The sequence below is a fragment of the Mesoplodon mirus genome (genome assembly GCF_964341445.2).
Source record: "Mesoplodon mirus genome assembly, chromosome: 5".
NCBI lineage: Eukaryota > Metazoa > Chordata > Mammalia > Artiodactyla > Ziphiidae > Mesoplodon > Mesoplodon mirus.
Genome location: NC_138980.1, coordinates 94,502,431 through 94,524,735, shown reverse-complemented (window position 1 = coordinate 94,524,735; position 22,305 = coordinate 94,502,431). Strand labels below are relative to the sequence as shown.

At 36.4% G+C, this 22,305-nt stretch overlaps 1 protein-coding gene across 1 annotated transcript in view; it reads left to right on the top strand.

Annotated features, from left to right (window-relative positions):
- Nucleotides 1–22,305, top strand: part of MAN2A1 (mannosidase alpha class 2A member 1) — a 159,126-nt gene that overhangs the window by 93,973 nt on the left and 42,848 nt on the right. The window contains exons 13-14 of the mRNA XM_082622811.1: nucleotides 20,176–20,341; nucleotides 21,673–21,891. Of these exons, the coding sequence (XP_082478937.1) occupies nucleotides 20,176–20,341; nucleotides 21,673–21,891 (385 nt within the window). The remainder of the gene's footprint in view (nucleotides 1–20,175; nucleotides 20,342–21,672; nucleotides 21,892–22,305) is intronic.

The window sequence follows — 22,305 nt, the reverse complement described above, 5'->3', positions numbered from 1 at the left end:
TTATTTTGCAGGTACCGAAAGTTAAATAATTGTCTGTACTCCTCAGTCTTTAAATTGGCAGTTTAAAAAGAGTGGCCACGACTCAGTCTTCTATTCTTCGTGACACTTCTGTGATGCTCTAAGGCTTAGCTTTATTTTGCTTATAAAAATAATACTTATTTGAACAACATATTATTAATCTAAATAAAACATGCATTCTCAATAGGGAGGTGTCTTCCCTAGGAGGCTAAGAATTGGTTCTTGGGGGGGAGGGGGCGGTGAAAAAAACTTATTTTTTTTTAATATGCAAAGCACAGATGCAGCAGATAATAGTACGTAACAGATAAACATTTTATGTTTAGTATTAAAATTGTGTAGAGGGATGATTAGGAAAAAATGTCTAAAAAGAATCTTTAAGGAGGTTGTAATAAAAAAAGGTTGAGAAACACTGGTCTAAATCTATACAGTTTAAATAATACATGTAAATGAATTTGATCATGCTATTGGCAACATTACAATTATTACCTAACATGATTTAGTTTGTGAGTATTTAAAAAGTAGTCCATGATCTGCTGAAAGTGACATAGTACATGTCAGTGTGCCTAATTTAGTTCACAAGGTTATGTGAGCTGTATAGTGAATACATTCTTAGCCTTTGTATAGAAAGCGGATGTGATTAAAAGTTAGGGCACCCTGGACAAGTCATAAATTGTCTAGCCTTAAATAATCCTTAAGTGTACAAAGATGTTTCTGTTTCTCTACATTCACAATTGCCTAAGGAAAGCAACTGTAAGGACACTTAATACAAAGACTTACAGGATTAGGAACTTGGAGCACACTGAGGATGCAAGGTAAAATCCGAGACAGGCAAAGAAATTTCAGTCTTCTTTCAGTATTCCATCTGTTCAGGCAGGACAGGATTAAATGTTGCCACAGCACAGGTCTGTAAGTCACGTGGTTTGACAAGGTATAAAGGAACGTTTTTTAAATGGTAGATTATTTGAAATGCCACCAAGCATGTAATCAAAGTTACATCGAGATTGCGTCTGTAAATCTGAAAGTTTAACTTTTCAAGTAATAGATACATTTTTAGTTTGAGAGTAACTTATTCAAACCACTATTACAAATTTACCTTTAAATGCTTTTAATTTTTAGCAAGGTATTTATTGGTAAGGAATCCTACATCTGTTTCTTTTGGCTAGAAAAAGAAGGGATTAATTTGAAAAGAAACCGTTAACCATGTGGAGACACAAATGAAGTCAATGTTTTCTAGGCTTAGGTGACTTTGGAGTATCAGCCAGATTTAAAAAGGACAGAACTCCAGAAAAGGCACTCAATAACCCATTCACTTGGGGTATTGCCATTCGTTTGTTGGATGACCTCCCTGCCCCTCTAATTTAATTTCCTCTGGTTTTCTCCATATATGCTTTTCTTTTGGATTCTAATCTTGATTGAGAGCATCATTTTCTTTTTAGCTGTCTAGGTTCTGTAACCCCAGAAAACACTTTGACTTCTGTCTTTTCTCATTTCTTAAGTATCATCAATTGTAGTCTTTTGGATTTTAGCTTTACTCATCGCTGACATCCATCCTCTCCTCTCTTTTTGTTATTTTGGTTTTAAGCCATCCTTTATGTTTTGCTTGAACTACTGCAATGGCTTCTTGCCCCAAGGCCTTTTCTCTGTGCCTAAATTATTAACTATAATTTATGTAGTTATCTGAGGAATCTACCCAAAGCAGAACTCTGAAAAAGTTACCTGGCTAGAAACAGCAAGGCTTCTTAGGACCTAGACTCGAAAGTCCTAGAAGGTCATTTTCACTACATTCTACTAGTCAAGCAAGTCATTAAGGCCATCCAGGATATAAGAGAGGGGAATTATTCCCATTACTTGATGTGAGGAGCATGTGCAGGAAGCAAAGGGAATGATGGCGGTCATCTCTGGGGACTATCTACCACAGTTCACCACTGACCACCACAATTCACATACCTACCATGTGCAAAACAAAATAAACTCACCCTCCTCCCAAGTTGCCCAAGATCTCATCCCGTTATGAAAGTGGCCCCAATTTTTCATCTAAATCAGGCCCAACACGGCTCAGCCATATGGCTGGGAATTGTCGTTGGCTTATTTCTGCCAGTATGATTATTTGAAGTTAATCCCACTAGACCTTAAACTCCTCGAGGGTCCAAATTATTTCTGTCATTTATGTCCACCACTATGCCTATGGTATGATATTCAACATAGTAAGAATTTAATAAAGATTTGTTATAATATATTTTATTATTGCTTGAAGAGAATATTAAACTTCAGATACCAGATATGCATAGAATATGGTTCACATTCTATGTGAACCATATTCTATGTGAAAATGTAGTATCCTGGTATATATTCTCCCCAATTGATTCTTTCATCTAATATTTGTAGGTTGAGTGGCAGAAGACTTCCAATCCACTAAATACTAATACAAGTAAAAATAAGCAGTAATTCAATATAGCTTTGAATTTGCTCAGCATTTAGACAACTGCTCATTTGAGATTTCAGAGTTTCATACTATGAGACTTGAAAATTTTGGGGTTGCATCTCAGCATCATTGCATTCTTGTAGAATGAACTTTGTTGGGGTTGCATTCTTGGGGGCTCTTCAGAATGAGTGGATTCAAAAAATACTCCCAAATACCTGAATGAGTTGCCTTATCAGATCATAAGACTTTTTTTATTGTTGTTGACATAAGAGTATTTGTCTGATTCTACATTTTATATTTTTAATATTGTTCTCAGAAACAGTTCTTCTGGTAGTAATTATCTACTAGTGTAATGAGATTCAAGGCTTTAGAGCATTTTCTGATTGGTCACTATGTCATCAACCTATTTTTATACCAAGTCAGAATGTAAGTAAGTATCTAACATCTCTACCAGTTATTTAAACATAAGTTTTAAGTGAAGAAACCAAGTTCACAGCCTTATTTTTATTGTTTGGAATATTCACTATTTTTCTTTGGGGGAGATGGAAAAGCATTAGCAGTGATAATTAGTGTTAAGGACTGTGCTTGTTTCTCATGGATTGTAATGTTCAAGCTCAAGTCTTATGTACTAGAAAACTAGTATAGAAGTGTGTTCACATTACTCAGCAGAAAGATAAATGGATACAATCAAGAAGATTGAGCTTTTTTTTTTTTTCTTGTAAATGATGGGTTGCATTTAAAAATTATACCAAGGGAATTCAAGGTGATAATAGAATACATGATTTGACTAGGATGTGACACTGTACCCTCCAGAGGTTCTGTTATTCTGAGAGCAGCCCAAATGTCCTTTCCTGAGAAAACTAGTTTAGAACTTCTCTTTTAATGGGGGAATTATTATTATTATTATTATTATTTTTTTGCGGTACGCGGGCCTCTCACTGTTGTGGCCTCTCCCGTTGCGGAGCACAGGCTCCCGACATGCAGGGTCAGCGGCCATGGCTCACGGACCCAGCCGCTCCGTGGCATGTAGGATCTTCCCGTACCGGGGCACGAACCCGTGTCTCCTGCATCGGCAGGCGGACTCTCAACCACTGTGCCACCAGGGAAGCCCTAATGGGGGAATTATTAACTGACAGTACCGGAGACTCAAAAAAGCTGAGCTACTCTAGTCTAGGTCTATCTGGGTATTAATTGCATAGTCCATTTATGAGTTAAGAGTCATTACTGGACTTGAAGGATGAGTTCCTAAACTCTTCTCTGAGATACTTTTCTGTTTAAATATTAATTGCTTGTGAAGGATATTTGTGTATTTTCATCTACATTCCATCTGAGTTGTGTTTTGTTAATTATGACTGTTTTTAAGATGTATATTGACCAGTTCTCTGATTATCCAGAAACACATTTCAGCCTGTTTGTAATCTGGAATATTTTTAGAGGGGATGTTTTACCCAGAAGACTGAGTGGAATATAGTATATTATTTAAACAACCAGAAGTTTCTTAGGGAACTGGAGATACCTTCCCCATGGTACATTAGTTAATTTTATGTTAAAACTTCTTTGCCTAGTGGTTGGAACTAGTTTTGGAAAGAACAGTCATGTCTGGCAAGCAAAATAAATAACCTTGTCTGGAGTTTGCCATTCTAAGTCAGTCATTCACTCGTTTTCTTTCTCCCTGATTTTTCAGGGAAATAGAAAGGTCTTTGGGGAGAGAGTAGGAGGAAAGACTCCACCTTTCCCACACTATTCTCCCCACCCTTATTACTTCTATTTATTTTATTATATCAGGAATGATGAGTATTAATTCCTGAAATAGTCTTTCAACCTCACATTGACTTAGATGAAATAACACCTATTACATGTTTTTTTTTTAAATGTTGACACTTCCATTTTATATGATGGCTGACTAGGAACCCTGAGACTGACTCTTAATTTTTTATTAAAACTCATGAAAACATGGAAGATGACAATCAGAGGAGCACCAAAACCTTGGTTTGACAGTCACCCTATTGCCACAATCTAAGATAACCTCAAACTGCAACGCTGATCGAACTGGACTAAGAAATGCAGTTAATCACTGACCAATGATAAACAGAAATAAAGACACCATGCAGTTCTCTAAAAGCAGGTTTGGAGATTGATTCCTTTGCCTTTCCATAATGTCTGCCCCCAAGGCTTTGAAATTCTGGTGCTTTACCAACAAGAAAAATGGACAAATGTTTTTCTACAAGGAAGGTGCTACTTTTTATAGCTAGATAGGTAGCTGTTCTTTACTTTTCATCCTCTTTGCCTAAGATCTCTATTTAAAAACCTCTACTTAATTGACCAGCTGGATCAACTGATACTCTCCATTTCTTTTCTGTGACCATGGCACCCTGACCTTGTTGCTAATAGACTACTAGCTAGCAGGCTGGCACACTTCTTTCTCTCCAGTATTTCAGTTGAGTTGTGTGATTACCACCAATCAATTACTTATTCCCAAATCAGTTTTTCTTGTTATTTTTCTCTCATAATTTGATTTTTATTAAACTGATGAATTAAGCAAAAAGATTTTGTTTTAATATAAAGTTGAGTGCTTTGAGTCACTGATAAATACTGACGAGACGACTACAAAGGATTTTGGAAGAAATTGTAAAGATGTAGAAGCAATCTGCACTCAGATTGCTTTATATTTTTAAGTGTTTAAGTTCTTGTTGTACTTTAGAAAAACTAAGCTAGAAACCACAGATAATTTATCGTATGTATGGTTATGCAGAAAGTATGACACAATGCCAATTAGTGGTCCCATAATCAAAGCAGAAGCTTTGCTCTTACATCAGTAGACTGGGACATGATACACATTTGTATGTTTTATGGTAAAGTATATATATATATATACACATACACACACACACACACACACATACATACATGCATCTTAAAGATGTCCTACTTTAATTTTTACTTTCAAGTCAGCTTTAACTCTTTCAGTTAATGGATCTATTGCCAACCTTAATCACATTAATGGCTTTCACTGTGTCTCTATTTTACAACCAATTTGGAGACTGAATCTGCCAGAAATAAAATAGGCAGGAGCAAATGGGGAACTGATGACAGAGCATTGATCTAGGGCAGTATCCACTCAAGGAAATTGCTGTTGGTGGTGGCATGGGCCAGAAGAGTACCTGATATTGTTTGTTGAAGAAGGAAGCCCTCCATTTGTTCAGAGCAGCAGAGCTGGTGTAGAAGACCGAATGCTACAGACAATAGCCCCCTTGGATAGTAGCCTTTTTGGGAACTTGCAGTCAGGCTGCATCTATGCATATGAACCTATTTTTCACTTATTCTTTTCTCCATTACTGCATCTTCTTTACATCTTTCAGACATTATTAACAAACTGATTATTTCCTTTATTTCTGGTTGTGCATCTCCCTTGCTAAAGTATTAGCTCTTGTTCTTTCAAATCCCCTGGCAAATACCTGGTACATTGTAGGTGCTCAGCAAATATTTGTCAAATAACTAATTCTAAATAAGAGATGAACTTCAAGCAATACCACAATAAAGACCAAGAGGTACCTTTCTCATACACAGGGGTTGGATGGATGTCTATTTCTTTTTTTTTTTTAACATCTTTATTGGAGTATAATTGCTTTACAATGGTGTGTTAGTTTTTGCTTTATAACAAAGTGAATCAGGTATACATGTACATATATCCCCATATCTCCTCCCTCTTGTGTTGGATATCTATTTCTATGAGGATAAGTAAGTGGAAAGTTATCATAAGAAACACGTGAAAAAGCTCTGCAAAATGATGAAAATTAAGGTAACATGAAGACTGAGAAGAACAACTTAGCTCTTAGTTTATTACAGAGACCAGAAAATATTTTTTTAAAAAACTCTTTTGAATTCTCAAAAAGTTGAAGAGTCACAATGTGGAATTTGTCTCCTTAGTGTTTTCAGGGTATGGTATCTTAAACCATTCTTTTCATCAATTTTACATAAACTTGAAAAGTGCAGATTCTTCCCAGGCCCTTATAATTAGTCTGCTGTGATTTTTGTTCCTGGGTACAAAATTATTTTAGATTTATTGGATTTAGATTTCATTTGTAGAAGTGGTTGAACAGACTGCATTTCTTTTTTCTTTTTTCTTTTTGCGGTACGCGGGCCTCTCACTGTTGTGGTCTCTCCCGTTGTGGAGCACAGGCTCCGGACGCGCAGGCTCAGCGGCCATGGCTCACGGGCCCAGCCGCTCCGCGGCATGTGGGATCTTCCCAGACCGGGGCACGAACCGTGTCCCCTGCATCGGCAGGCGGACTCTCAACCACTGCGCCACCAAGGAAGCCCCAGACTGCATTTTAAATGATCGTTTTAAGGTTTATTTGTTTAAAAACAATTGCAAAGTAGTTACATGTTCAGTGAACACCTGCTAAATTTCCTGGTTAGTCTGCTTTAATTGCCTTTTTATTGTTTATACTTTAAATCAAACTTTCTTAACTAGCTGTGTGGTTCTAGTTTATTGTTGTCAGATTATTTTATACAGTGAATTAAGTTTACACAGGGTGTTTAAGTTGTGTGGGGTTTTTTTTGTTTTTTTGTGGTATGTGGGCTTCTCACTGTTGTGGCCTCTCCCACTGTGGAGCACAGGCTCCGGACGCGCAGGCTCAGCGGCCATGGCTCACGGGCCCAGCCGCTCCGCAGCATATGGGATCCTCCCGGACCGGGGCACGAACCCGTGTCCCCTGCATCAGCAGGCAGACTCTCAACCACTGCACCACCAGGGAAGCCCAAGTTGTGTGGTTTGTCTAATGAAATTAAAGTGACTTTTGCACATTGCTTACAACATCTTACAATTACTCCATCAAGGACCACAATCAAGAAAGTGCAGAAGATGGGGAACAGTAATATGTGCCTCTATATGTAGGATTATGATGTTATTTTGATACCTTACAATGTGAAGGCAGAGTTAGCATGGGGACTACTGCTTACGATCTAGGAAGGACTATAATAATTTCCAACTGAGATATTTGGAAATAAGTAACTTTGTAGAATCTAAGCAAAGTGCAAAGTTTGAGTGATTCTGTTCTGTGTTATTGCTTGTAGCACCCAAGTTTTTTCCCCCATTAGTTGGAGTTATGTCATGCACTGTGAAAGTGTTAAAGTAAATTAAATATCTGGCATATGAATGATTTCCTGAGTGATTTGTATTGGGTTGGGGAGAATTGACGAGTGTGTGAGAGCTATTCCTTGTTTTTTCTAGTTTTGTGCGCACTTAGTTCTCTGTCCTCTCTCTTCTCTTCCTCCCAGTGTCCATCATGTCTTCTGAAATTGCTAACACAAAACTCATTAACTCAGAGCAGTTCAGAGCACAGACTGAAGTGATGCGGCATATTTCAAAGTCTTCCATTCTTCTGAACCAGATTTTTTTTCCTTCTGAATGCAGATTAATAAACCGTGCACTACAAGAGGAACAAGGAAAAGGATTTTAGTGAAGGTATCCTGATCCTGAAAAAGTCAGGGAGGGCTTCAAGCCCATCTTGGACTTCAGAACACTTCACAACTTTGTGGTAAAATAAACATTTTAAAATAGAGCCTTTGGACTTATTTATTTCCTCCTTATTTGGAGAGTAGCTTTATTTTTTTTTAGGCAAGAAAATTAACTGTGAAATTGGGGTACTTTTCAAACTAAAACATACTGGGTTTTAGATTTTGATATTTTGTAGGTACCTAATGTATACTCAAAGTACTGTAGGTGTTTGGATGGCTTGTGTTTTTTTCTTAGAAACGTGTTCTTTATCTCTTGTGACATGGTGTTTGCCTTCACTGTGAGTGATGTTTTTTCTAGTGTTTTGTATCTTCTTCAGTCGGTTCACTGGATTGTAGGGTGTCTTTCCCAGAACTGATATTGTGTAAAAGTGTTTTGAAAACAGAGAGTTGTTTGTGTTTTTGTTGTTTTCATATTTTTACCTCTTACATGATGGCTCACTAGCATGAAGAGATGTTGCACCAATAAAAAGTTGTTGTTTTCTCTTCACCTGAAAGCCTCACACAAGATAGGTTTTCAGTTGTCAAAGTGAATACAAATGTATTTGCCATTTTTGTCTTTCACAACAAAATAACCTTATTTTACTGCATTAACTTTTAAGATCTTTTTATGTGTAAAAATCAGCCTGTTTATGTACTATGTATTCCTCCAAAGTTATGGCGTTATAGTCATTGGAGAAATGAAATTTTCTTCTAGTAGATGAAAATTACATTTTGATTGAACATCATTCCTTATGCAGTCACCCATAAATATAATGTCTTTTGCTGTCTTTTCAGAAAATGGCTACAGATGTGATTTCTGAATTGACAAGAAAATAGGACATCTTAATGTTTTAGGTAAAACAGATGGTGTTTTTGTTTTAGGCAAAACTCTCTCAGAGTGAAAGCATCTTAATTGGTGACAAGACTCTTGGGGTCAGCCAAATTATGTACAGTTTTTGTGTCTGTTTCTTTTTATTGCTTTAGTATCAAAAATTTTAGAATAGTTGGAAAAGGATATTTATCCTTTTCATTGACTTGCTGTTTTCTCTTATGCCCTGGGAATAGTTGCAAGATTTTTCAACCTTATTTTGTTTAACAAAGTTATAAAATTACATGTTAATCCTACTTTGGTTGTGGTTTTATTTATGCTTTTAGAAATGCTTTTCTCAATGTAAGGAAGCCTGAAATATGTAGTTCTACTTTTGAGGGTTAAGATTTTAATTTATAGTATTGAGTTGCATTTGCAGCTATAAATTTGAACATTTATGATACTCTTTTGCCCCTATACCATTGAGCTTTGGGCAGATCTCACTGTCAGATGCCTGGAAAGAGCACAGTGCTGTGAAGGGAGCCTTGGACTGAGAGTCAGAGGGCTCATTCTGGTCCCACCTCTGTCACTAACCAGCCTTCTTTTTTTGAAACATTAGTTCCATTTGCAATATGTCTTGGGAGAGAGGGGGCTAAAGTAGATAATCCCCAGGGTTACATCCAACTGACATTTAGTTTTTTTGTCTGTTACAACACAAATCATTTATAAAGCATTCGTTTGGATGAACACTGGGAAAGGAAGTTTGGGGGTAGAAAACTCAACTCTGGAAAATAACCAAGTTTGTTCAGTAACTGGGACATAGGATAAGGAAACTGTTTTCCAAACTATCACCAGTATTGCAAAATGAAGACCTGGAATTTAACAATTCCTCTCCCACTGCCTCTTACATAAAGTAAGAACTACTGAAAGAACAGCTTGTGTTGTTATTAGAGCAGCTTTGATAAGTAGCCTCAGTTTCATCACCTCAAAGAAAACCCCTTACCCCAGTCCTGCCACTACAGCTGGTTGGGGGCTTTCAGAGTGAGGGCTCTTTGCTAGGGTGGAGGTGGAGCCCTCTGATGAAGCAGAGTTCAGAGAGACTTGGGGAAATGGAACTCTGGTGGGACTCTGTGCTTCTAGCATATACACCCTGAGTCCCTTACCCACTGGAGAAGAGCAAGGCCACCTACCCTACCTCCAAGATGCTGTAAAGCCTGACTGCTTGAATTTGAATCTTGGCTCTACCATTTAAATGGCTGTGAACCATGAGCTGGATACCAAGCCAGTCTACACATCTATAAAATGGGCATGATTTTAGAACTTGATAAGTTGGTTGTGAAGCTGAAAGGAGTTAATTCAAGTACAGCACATGCTGTATTCTAGGCACTGTTCTAAGGGCTCATTAGTGCTAGCTGTTTGGTATTACTGTTATTGTTGTTGTTGTTGTTGTTCTTGTTACTATTAACATATGGAAAACTCTGCCACTTACCAAGTCAAATTTACTTTGATTTAAAAGTAGCAAAAAATATCCCTTTAATAATATAAAATTTTATTTTTGACTTACTGCTTTGCCTATTACTATTATAAACAAATATAATTCTCTACACAAAGTAATGTCTTCTAACATAGAGCTTTCTAGAATATTTTCTTAATAATTGCATACTTTTCATCTAAACTAACAACTCTTCTCAGTAATATTTAATGGAGTTCTTGAATTTTGTAAGGTATTTTCAGAAATCAAAACCTTAGTTGACAACAGCAGTTTTAGGTACTACTGTCATCTTACTGTTTCATAAAGGGCATCTTCACACTAGATTCGATCACCCTGCAGTACACTTGTTTACTTTCCTTTTGAATCTTGCCCTTGGGTGTATGACTTTCATGGGATGATAGATTTATAATAGTTTTGTCCATGAATTTTAATTTATTTCTCCTAAATGTAGAAAAAAGTGTTGAAATAAACTTTCATGCGTTAGGAAATTCAGATAACATTTATTTACTACTATATTCAAGTGCAATCCTAATTTTGATTGCTGAAATGAAATTGTGTTCTGTTCTTTAGTGTTGAATTTTTCTTCTTCTTAAATGAGGCCAAATAATATATGTTACAAAATCAATTAGAAGCTTCCATAAAATGTCATGTTTTATTTTTCCTCTTGCAAATATAAATTCCCGTATCTGGTCATGGAAGATAAGTGAGATTGTTATTGTATAGTTTCTAGAGAGGTTTTTATGGGAAAACAGCTAAATGTTTGCCTATTTAAGAAGGCCTATTTTATAGGAATAGAAACGTTTTTAAACTGGGAGGCCTTGGAACTTATATGAAAAATCTTGTGCGTATGTGCGTGTCTTCAGTGAATAGTGTCTGTATAAGGCATTCAAAGATTAGAAGACAAGTAGAATTTTAAAAGGTTAAAAATAACCACCTTGGTCAGTGTAAGGGACTGTCAATCATTGGCTTTTTATGAAATGCAGGTCTGGGGGTTTTCTCCTCTGCTTTTTCCTTATTGTTATCTGTGGGCACTTGCACAGGGACAATGTGAATTTGGGCACGTCAGACCTTGTAGCCAGCGGATGAGAAAGTATGAGGAAATCCTCCATGAGAGAGCAGGTCAGAGGGCTAGACACACTTACTTCAGTCTTTGCTTGGGCCCACTTCCAAGGACCCCAAGCTCTTCTCATTGCCCTTCGCCCACCCCCACCCCGGCCCCCTTTTCCAGCATTCAAGAGTTTCTTTTCTGTGTATGGTGATCTTTGTGATGTGAAACCAGAAGTTGGCCCTCATTTTCAAGAGGAATAGTATAACCTGGTATATCAGTTTCTTAGTGCTGCTGTACCAAATAACCACGAACTTAGTCTCTCAAAAAAAAAAACAAACAATTTTATTATCTACAGTTTCGGAGGTCAGAAGTCCAAAATCAGTTTCAGTGGGCTGACAAAGTATTGGCAGGGCTTGTTGCTCCTGGAGGCTCTGAGGGAAAAATCTGATCCTTTGCCTGTTTCATCTTCTAATGGTCACCCGCATTGCTTGGCCTGTGGCCTCTTCCACACACATTCCAGCCTCTTGCTTCTGTTGCCATGTGGCCACCTTCTCTGTTAGACTTCCCAGTCTCTCTCTTATAAGGACCTTGTGATTATATTGGGCCCACTTGGATAATCCAGAAAATCTCCCTATCCCAAGACCCTTAATTTAATCACATCTGCAAAGTCTCTTTTGCTATGTAAGGTAACATATTCATAGGTTCTGGGGATTAGGATGTGGACATCTTGGGGTGGGGAGGGGGGCGGAATTACTCTGCCTACCATACCTGGAAACCAGTGTATTTCCAGTGGATAAGTGGGATAATTAATTTAAGAACATCAGGATAAATCTTTGTAGATATCCCTCAGGTACCTCAAGTTCGAGAGGTCTGATACTGGATTTATCACCTTCATCTTGATATGTCTTCCACCCATCCTTAGGGGTTCAATCTTGGTTAGTGGCGCTACCATATCTGTGCCACCCTAACTGCAAAACAGGAATTACAGACTTTTCCTTCTGGCTTATGCATCCTTCTCCAAGGAATCCAAAAAATCCTATTAATAAGAATTCCTACCTGTTTCTCAGACTTGTTCCTCTTTTGTATTTCTACCCACTCCTGTAACTTAGATTTTCACCTTTTCTGCCTTGGCTGTTGTAGCTATTTACTTGGTCTTCCTCCTTTGAGTCTTGACTCCTTAAATCCTTCCTCTACCTGACAACTAGAAGTACCTATTAAAAATGAATCTGACCATGTTAAACCTTCAAGTCACTCCCCATACCCCCTATAATAAGGTTTTTAGCAATTTGTAATGACTTAAAGACACCTCACTCCTCAGTGTGATTTGAGATTTATCTCTCTTTCTAGCTCCATATATTGGCATTTTAGACACGCGCTTTACTATGTAGATTCTAGTGATATTGAATGACCTGTATGTCCTGAAAATAATGTCCTTTTTTTCTTTATATATCTGTTCCTTTATTCTTATGGTCACTTTACCTAGAGTGTATTTCCCTACTTTTACTTGGCTATCTCTCCCTGACCTTTTAAAAAGTTGCATGTTTTTGTAGTTGTATTTTTCTGATTATTTTAAAAATACGTACTTTTTGAAGAATAGTGTTTTATATCTAGATGTCTAAAAAGTAGTTGCAGGAAGTTCGCTAAAAATCCCAGAATCTAGAGGAAGTATCTCTGTTAACGGTTTAACTTCTCTTCTGCTTAATCTACTCTGTTGTTAAACATATCTGCTGAGTTCTTAATTTCAAATATTTATCCTTCTAGAATTTCATTCAGTTAATTTTTGACGTATTCAGTTTCTGTGGTAGAATTCTTTATCTTTTCATCTACCGTATTCATGTTTTCCTTTTTCCTTGGACATAGTAATTATCATTTTAAAGGCTTATCAGTTAACACCAATATCCAGATCATGTGTAGTTCTAATTCTTCTGTCTTTTTGTTGTTTAATCATGTGGCTCTGTCTTTGCAGATGTCTCAGCTTTTTATATTAAGTGCTAGACATTGTGTATAAAAATTGTATAGGCTCTAGAAACTATCTGCTAGAGAGTGTTCACTCTTACTCCAATCAAGGACTGTGCTAAATTGAGGCTAATTCTCTCAATGTCTTCTTCATCTAAGCTCATTAAGTTTTCAACTAATAGCCTGGTATATTCTGTAGGCCCTATTCCCTGGTGGGTTCTAAAGCCTCATGATATGTCTCTGCTCTACTTTTTAGAAGCTTTCTGTTTAGATTTTAAGCCTCCTTTTCTGTGCGGCTCCCAGTGTTTGGCACATGGACTGATGAGAAAGCCAACTGTGCACTTGAAGCTTTCTACATCCTCACCAAGTGCCTTTTAGCTTCTTTGCCACTACAGTGAAACTTCTCTAGGCTTTGTTCTGGGCTTTGCAGGGAACTCAGCCTTTCCCGTGCTGAGAATTGGCACAGCCCAAAGTGAAAATGGCTAGAGAAGGCAGCTCTCTTCTCTGCAGTTCTTTTTCTCCTCAGCAGTTCTCTGTTTCCTTCAAGCAGATGATTACTGTATTTTACCCGGTTTTTCTAGTTGGCCCGTAGAAGTGAGAGCTTTTGTCAACTACTTCATCTCTCCTGGAAGTGGAAGCATCGTTTATATTTCAACTTCAATTTGGTGAAAGAAAAATGCTCATTTTTTCCACTTGTGTGTTTATATTTCTATTGATTTGTAGGAGCACAAATTTCCCAAATTTGATCTCCTTTTATTTTTTTATTCTTTAATCTTATTTTTTTAATATAGAAAATGTTCTAAGCTTTTTGTTATCAAATCTGCCAGTCTTTTGCTTTGCTGTATTTTTCTGTTATGGTTAAAAAGAGAATTTGTACCACAAATTTTATATTTATTTTTCTTACTGATTTTGTATCATTTTTTCTGTTTTTAAATTTTTTAATTCATCTAGAATCAGTGTTGGCATATTGTTTTGATGCATTTGTTTAACCATTTATCTTGCCCATCTATTACTATAGATGTATCATAGGATTGTTTTGCTCCCTTTCTCCCAATAAAAGGATTTCAGTGGGATTTTGGTTGGCAGTGAATAAGATTCATGAATCAATTTTAGGAGAGTTGTATATTTTGCAGTATTTTAGTTTTCTCACCTAGAAAAGTATGTCTCTTCATTCATTCATTTTTATGTCCCTCAGTAAAGTTCTGTCAACTTCTGTATATACATTTTGCTCATTTTGTATTAATTAATTCTCTGTTTTGAATGTTCTCCTGATTAATTCTTAATCATCCTGACTACCATCTTTTTGTGTGTATCACAAGACGCACTATACATAGTTTTGTATTATTACCTACCCTATTATATTGAACTCAACAATTTCTCTTTCTCCCCTTCTAGACTATAGATATTCAGAACAGGGACTATGTAGTCACATTCATAAGGTTATAACTACACATACCAGGAGGAGTCCTTCTCTCTGTCCTTTTTTTTTTCTTGCCTTTTAATTTAGCCACATGCCATGTGGTTACTTTGTACGTGTGTAGATTCTGTGCATCTCTTTATTTATCTCCACCCCCCCATATTATCTGAACTCTTGTTTTAAGGTATCTATGTTATAACGTGTGGTTTTGTTAATTTCTTTCATTTAGATTTATATATGCCTTACATAAGAAAGCATATAAGGCAACAGCTCAGTGACCTGAGTTAATTAAAACATTCATTCCACCATTCGTGTGATTCATGTAGCAGGGTATCTGATCAAAACACCAGGAGGGTCTTGTAAGGGAAAGGAGATATTTAATTGCTGTTGAGATTCTACTTTGTGCCAGGTCTGAGCTCTGAGTTCTGTGATTTTTCCAAACATTTTATCATTTAACCCTAATTGCAATCTTGTCTCCTGATTTTGTAGATAAAGATATTAAGGCTTGAAGAAATGAAATCACGTGTCCAAAGCCTCTCAAATTCTAAGTGCTGTAGTGGGTTTTTGAACTTGAATGTATCTGACTCCAGAGCTAAGGACTCACAGAACTAATCATGATTTTTGAAGATCTAATGTATCTCAAAAAGGCTCCCTTTGTTTTTAATAGCTTAATATTTTTTTCCTGATGGCTAATATGGTAAGCATTATGTTTTAAACCTAGAAAACTAGGTAGACTATATGAAAAGTTCATATCTAGAAAGTGCAATTTTTGTAAACATATAAAACTATATATTTTCGTATTCAGAATACTGTACAAAGGTTACTACTCTTCTTTAGATGATGCTCCACTAATGAGGCTACTTAGAGAAGATGAATATATTGTTTGAATTTTTTAATATGCTGTCATTGATTAAGAATTGGACAGACTGAGCTCTACTCTTTGCTTTGTTCTTAACTTTCTCTGTGATCTTGGATCTGTCATTTCCCCCATCTTTGCAAAGGGGTTAATTGCATAGCTTGCCGATGCTATTTTTTAAGGAATTAAAATAATCAAAATGAAAATGATTTGATAAAACCATAAAGCTCCACACTAGTAGGTATTATTCACAAATGATAAATTCTCCTACTGGGATTTTTGTGTGTTACTCATTCATCAACTATTTATTGAATGTTATTCCATGCCAGGTACTACACTAGGCACATGAAGTTACAATTACTTTTCATATAACCTGGTGTTTGCTTAATTGGTTTTAAACTGCACTTACAGGGGACTTGCAAATATTTTTCATTTCTATCTTCTTTGCACAGCCATAAATGTATGTAGTATTTTTTAAATGTTTTTTTGAATATTGTTTTTGCTTTCCTCATGCAGTGAGGTCATAAGATAAACTCTTTAGTATATGTTACAAGATATTTTCTATGCCAGCGTTCCAGTTTATAAATTTTCTTTCACAGATAAAATGTACTGAAATGTAAATAGCTCTTTGTTCATCCTGAGCTTCCTGAAGATAGAAGGTCTGTGGGGATCTTTGGCATCAGTGAAGACAAAGTTCTTCTCAAGTGAATTAGGAACTAAGGGGATCTCCACAGGAAACCACAGTTGTCAAAATGGTCGTTATAAGCTTGGCCTGTGAATAAAGTGGTTAGGATGGTTAAGAAGATGGTACTAGGGGTAGGACTGAGTTCTAAGCCTGTTGTGGCACTTGTAGCTGCTTGCGCCTCTGCAACATACCTAACCTCCCTGAACCTCAGCTCTCCTATCTGTCCAGTGAAGGATGAAAGGCTGTGCCTCATAGATTATAGGCCTGAGGACTGAACCCCGGCATACAGGAAGCACTCTGTAAGTGGTAACTCCAGCGTCACTCTCACCAAGAGGCATCTTACTTTCATTCTGCCCTATGTCCAGTCTAAGAAGGAAGTCTGCGTGGTCCTAGTCTTTTGTTCATAGTAGGCACTGATTAGATTTGCCTCAGAGAGAGGACCTGGAATGCCACAGTTGTCTTTCTTAACATGACATAAATCATTTCTACAAAAGGGGTGAGGAAATTCTAAATATACTCCTCCGCATTAGAATTTTCAAGGACAGAACCACGTTTACAGTGGAATTATAGTTCTTCCTGAAATGACTCCCAGTTTGACATGAGCGTACAGATGTCTTTTCATTTCTCTCCATTCCTTTTTCTCTCAGCCACAGTAGATCATAGTTTGCCCTCTAATTTGATTGGCAGGTAACATAGGAGTGCTTTGTCTTCATGAGGTGAAGGTTGTTCATTGTATATAGAAAATTGAGATAATTGCCTGTAGGCAAGTTGCAGGGGCTTAATGTCATAATGCGAGCTAGGAGGCTGAATGTGACTTGGTGACAGATGATAGATAAGAAGCTAATGCAAATATAGGGGAAATTGGGAAAAAATATTTCTGAGCTTCCTATATAGTTACTTCCAAGGTAAAATAGAAACTAACTAGCCCCATTTTTCAGCAATATTTTATTCTTTTCATCTGTTAGTGTGGATGAAACAATATTAATTTTTAATAAGTGAGTATGATATTATGATATGAAACCTCCTGGTTCCATTCACAATTGATTGACTTAAAAGGATTCATGTTTGGAGATATTGGCAGCGTAACAAATGTTTGACTACTAAACATGATAATGACAATGAAAATTTAGTTAATTTGTGATGCTGTACTTATTTCCCAAGGAAATATAATTCATGTATGATAATGCTTTCTCTGTACTCTACTTGAAATGTACATAGAGGTTTGTGTATCAGGTAAATGTGTGCTGTGATGCACTTGAACATGCTGTGAATCTCTAATTATGTTAAAAAATTATTTTCTTAGTGCAGCTTTATACTCATTATATACTCTACACATTTAGTTTTTGAATAGATTCCTGGCATGATAATTACATAATTCAGTACAGTAGAAACATCATTATGGTCAAATACTAATTAGCTATGAAAATGAAACAAAACAGAACCTAGTTCACACTTATTATAAAAAGCTATTTAGGGAGCTTCTCTGGTGGCGCAGTGGTTGAGAGTCCGCCTGCCTATGCAGGGGACACGGGTTCATGCCCCGGTCCAGGAAGATCCCACATGCCACACCGCGGAGCGGCTGGGCCTGTGAGCCGTGGCCACTGAGCCTGTGCATCTGGAGCCTGTGCTCTGCAGCAGGAGAGGCCACAACAGTGAGAGGCCCGCGTACCGAAAAAAAAAAAAAAAAGCTATTTAATATTGTACAAAACGAAATGTATGGTTGAAATTATTATTTGCTTTAAATTTGAGTCATTTTCTTCCTCACTGGGAAGAATCAGTGTTTTGGATGCTTGCTGCCTAATTTATTGCTTGGACACATTATATTTTATTATCAGAGCCTTTATAGCCAGATCTGGGTAGTAGAGCATCAAAGAACTTGAAGTGGGAATTCTGGGCTCTGTACCTAGGTCTGCCTCACGGCTTCTGCAGAATTAAGAGACTGGCCTAAGTCTTCAGACTACATGTTCTAGAGTTCTTCATATACTGGCCCCAGGCCTCTGGGCACATGGGGTTCAGTAGTAAGTCACTTATTTCTGGGATGCTGGTTTGAACTTTGGTGCTGGACATGAGTGATCCTCAACTGCTTTTCTTCTCCAGTGTACCTGAGGAATATAGTATAGTCTAGTTGATAACAATGAACCCTGGCATTTGTGATTCTCCAGGTGTGTTTGTGATAGGAGAACAATCAGGCAAAACGTAAGCTCTGGTGGAGGGCAGTGGGAGGGTGCGAATAGGTTGATAGATTCCTTCAGGTAAGTCTGTTAAGCACACCTCTCAAGGGGGCAGTACTCTCACTCTCCCTGAGAATTGATTCTGTGGATAAAAATGGGTTTTGTCTAGTACTTTGAGGCTCCAGTGCCCTTTGTAGATATGTTTTTGACTGCATGCTTCAGCTGCTCTTTTCTCATATACATGTGGAATCTCAATGAATGTAAATGGTGTAAGTTAGATCTTGTGATCCTGATGTATATACTACAAGCCTAATAGGAGCCAGAGACGTTCTTATTATATATTATTACCTTTGGTATCTCAGAGTACTGTCTCAATCAAAAGTGCTTCAGCTGATAAACAATTTATAAGTCAAACATTTTATAGGTTTTACACTACATCCTCTTTCTTTCCCTTCGTGCTTTTCTGTTATCCTTCACTTTAGTTTTGGCCACTGTGTTAATTTTATTTCCTGACAAACCATTTGCAATGCAGTTGAAATATACAGGACACATATAGGATAAAAGAGCACTGCTAGGCTTTCTGATGCACTAAATAAACAATGCTAGCTTGCTTGGACCAAGTCTGATATCGCTATGGGTAAGAGGGAGAAGTGGTTGACTGACTATTCATTTCTGTGTTCCTGAAGTTACAAAATTGTGTAGGAAAGCAAAATATTTCAGATCATGAAAATATTCACTATTGAATCAGTTATATTATTAGTCAAATATGCTCTTTGAAATACTGCTTATTTTATTTGAAGATAATATGATGCAGTTGTTTATAAAGTAAAATCATAAATATTACAAAATGTGCATAATTCACGAAGTCCGTGACATGATGATCTAGAACGTTTTTACTCACAGGCAAAGCCATGAAGCAGTGAGGATCCAGCAGAGTTATGCTACTGAGAAAACCAAGGATGTTAGGGGATTCAACTGACAGTTATTTAAATATCAAAGAATTGAGAGAGAACTTTAGGAAAAATGATTAAGTCCTTGAATATTTTTTATAAATAAAAAATTTTTGGAAAAATTTTGCCAAAACCCCTACTTCATTCTAAGAATTGTACTTAGTTGCAAATATTGCCTAAACTTATTTTAATAGTTGTTATTTCCCTTTTCTAGCCAAGTTCCAATCAGTTTTTTTACCACTATTTATTATAAAATTTCAGCCTCTGTTTTAAGTGGATTCACTTCAAATGACCTTTCCTCTAGAAACAACTCTCTTGGATAATAAGGACCCCTGTGTATAAAATATATATATGTGAATTATGTGATTCTGCATGTATAACCGTACATTTCACTGTGTTTTAGTGATCTAAAATGCATGAACTAAATGAATTTTAATTGAAATTAGTTGTGACTAAGATGCACACAGACAATTTATGTATTCTCTTGTTCAGTGAGTTAGGCAGGGATCAGGATGTTAGTTGTATAGGGCTGGTTATTTTAGAAAGACCAATAAAACCATATGTATATAAGTCATTTTCTGGGACATAGAAATAACTTAATTATAGTTGTATTAATGTCTTTCATTTGTATAACATTTATTCTTAGAAAGTGAGTCCTTATTTCATTACTCTTTGTACTGTGTGGTATTTGTTGTGATGAAATTTCCTGTTCTCCAAAAGTTTTACCAGACTATTTCTTATCATTCTTCTCCTTGTGTTGGCTTTATGACTGTCTATGCCCTGAAATCTCACAAATAATGTGGAAAAGTTCAAATATCTTGAGACCCCAATAGTAAAGCGACTGTTTTTGCAGGTATCTTGTGGTCTACAATCCTTCAGAACAAGACCGAAACTCAGTAGTCTCAGTCTGTGTGAGCTCCCCGACAGCGCAAGTATCCTCTGCTTCAGGAAAGCCCGTGGAAATTCAAATGAGTGCAGTGTGGGATGCGGCAAGTACTGTTTCACAGACAGCCTATGAGGTATGTGCTCTCTATAGAACTTAGAGAGGCAACATGAAAAAAGCATAGCCAGTATATAGTTTATATATGTATTAATATATACCCCTGAGAGCTGTCAAGTTGGTGTATGTAAAGTGGTTAAAGTTGTAAATGCCAGAGGATTTAACTGGTGAGTTAAATGACGCTAAAGGAAAACAGATCCTATGTTTTCCAAATATTAATATCTTTGTTAGTATGTGTATTGTATGTTATTTTTAGAACGTTATTAGTATGTATATTGTATATCTTTGTATATCTATTGTAACTTGTTCCTGAAGTCATGAAGTAATCATTTCTCATAAAATTTTGAATTTTTTGTCTAACTCAATTTAATGACAGTTATAAATATTGAAATGGAGATAAATACCATCCTTCTAAATAACCTGGATACTTTCAACTTTTCACTGCAAAGGTGACATTAATATACCATGAAAGAAAGACTTCCTAAAATAAGTAAGATGCTTCTTTTCTGAGATAATTATGGAAAAAATCTGGATTCAAATAATAGACATTTTGGGGGGAAATTTTCTTAAAATAAGCAATATTAAACTGAACCCCCATGTAACTGGAAAGATCTAACTTTTAGAGTTTGGAGTACAGTTTAAATTGTACTCCAAACTCTAAAGACACAGACATAAGCTAGGAACTCTAAAAGAAAATTAAAAGCCATTGCTGGCTGCTCTTATAAATTCATAATCCTTTAGATAGAAAGGAAAGTATAACACCAGTTTTGGTCAGATTTTACAGGAAACACCCCATTGAGAGAATGGAACAGTAGCTCCTGGAAGGCAGGAGTCATGTCTCATGGTGGGTGCATCCTCCATGCCTTGTTCAGTGTCTGCTGGACCCCAGGCATTTGATGGCTGGTGTTGATTGAACTAATGTGCTTAATATTTATATTGTTACACTTACCATTTTTATTTTTAATGTACTGAAATATTATAGTATTATTAAAAGATTCCTAATAATTAGGAAAAATCATTGTTCACAATAAACCCTTACCTTCATGGAGAATTTCCCTGTCTGAGCATCCATTACGAGCACCGTAGGACAATTGAGGATGGTTACATAATTTCATATATTGGATGAAAGCAGTAATGTCTTTGATAGTCTTACCTACTTGAAGTTATTAGTTTCCCTGGATAAACAGAGATGTGGATACTCTACCCATAAATTATCAAAACATATTTATGGAATAGTACTATATTCTCTTTTCTAAATATGGTAGTTTCTCCTTTTTACTAGAAGTATATATGGTTTTCTTTCAGTAGATACATTTCTCTTTAATAAATTCTCTCCTTTATCTTGTAAAGATCTCTTTTCTAGCACAGATGCCACCATTGGGACTGAAAGTATATAAGATTTTGGAAACAGCAAGTTCAAATCCACATTTAGCTGAATATGTCCTATATAATGGTCATATAGCAAATAAAGGAATTTTCAACATGAATAATATAAAAAGTGCTCAAGAAGATATAACTCTAGAGAACTCCTTTATTAAGCTGCGGTTTAGTCACTCTGGGCTTATGGAGGTATGTTCTGAATAGTTCTGAAATTTATAGAAGTCTTGTCACTTTTATTATAATATATGCAGATTACTTCTGCAAAGTGGGAAAAGTGGACACAGATTCTCTGGGAGAAAGGATAGATGAGCTATATGTACCTTCTCCTTGTGGTCCACAGTGACCACTTGCTCCTTATAAGTGTGGTCTGTGGGTGGTGCTGCTCAGTGGACTGTTTGTTATTTGTCCACAAGATAAGTATGGAAGCTGTGGCTGTTTAGAAATGTTTATGGAAACTTTAAAGTAATTTGGCTGAGTAAAATTATGCCTATTGTATCTAATAATAAAAAATTTGAGTGTATATTTGGCATATCACTTTAATTTTTCTAGTAATTCACTTTCATTGTACTTTACAAAAATATTGTTCCATGCATATTGGAAATA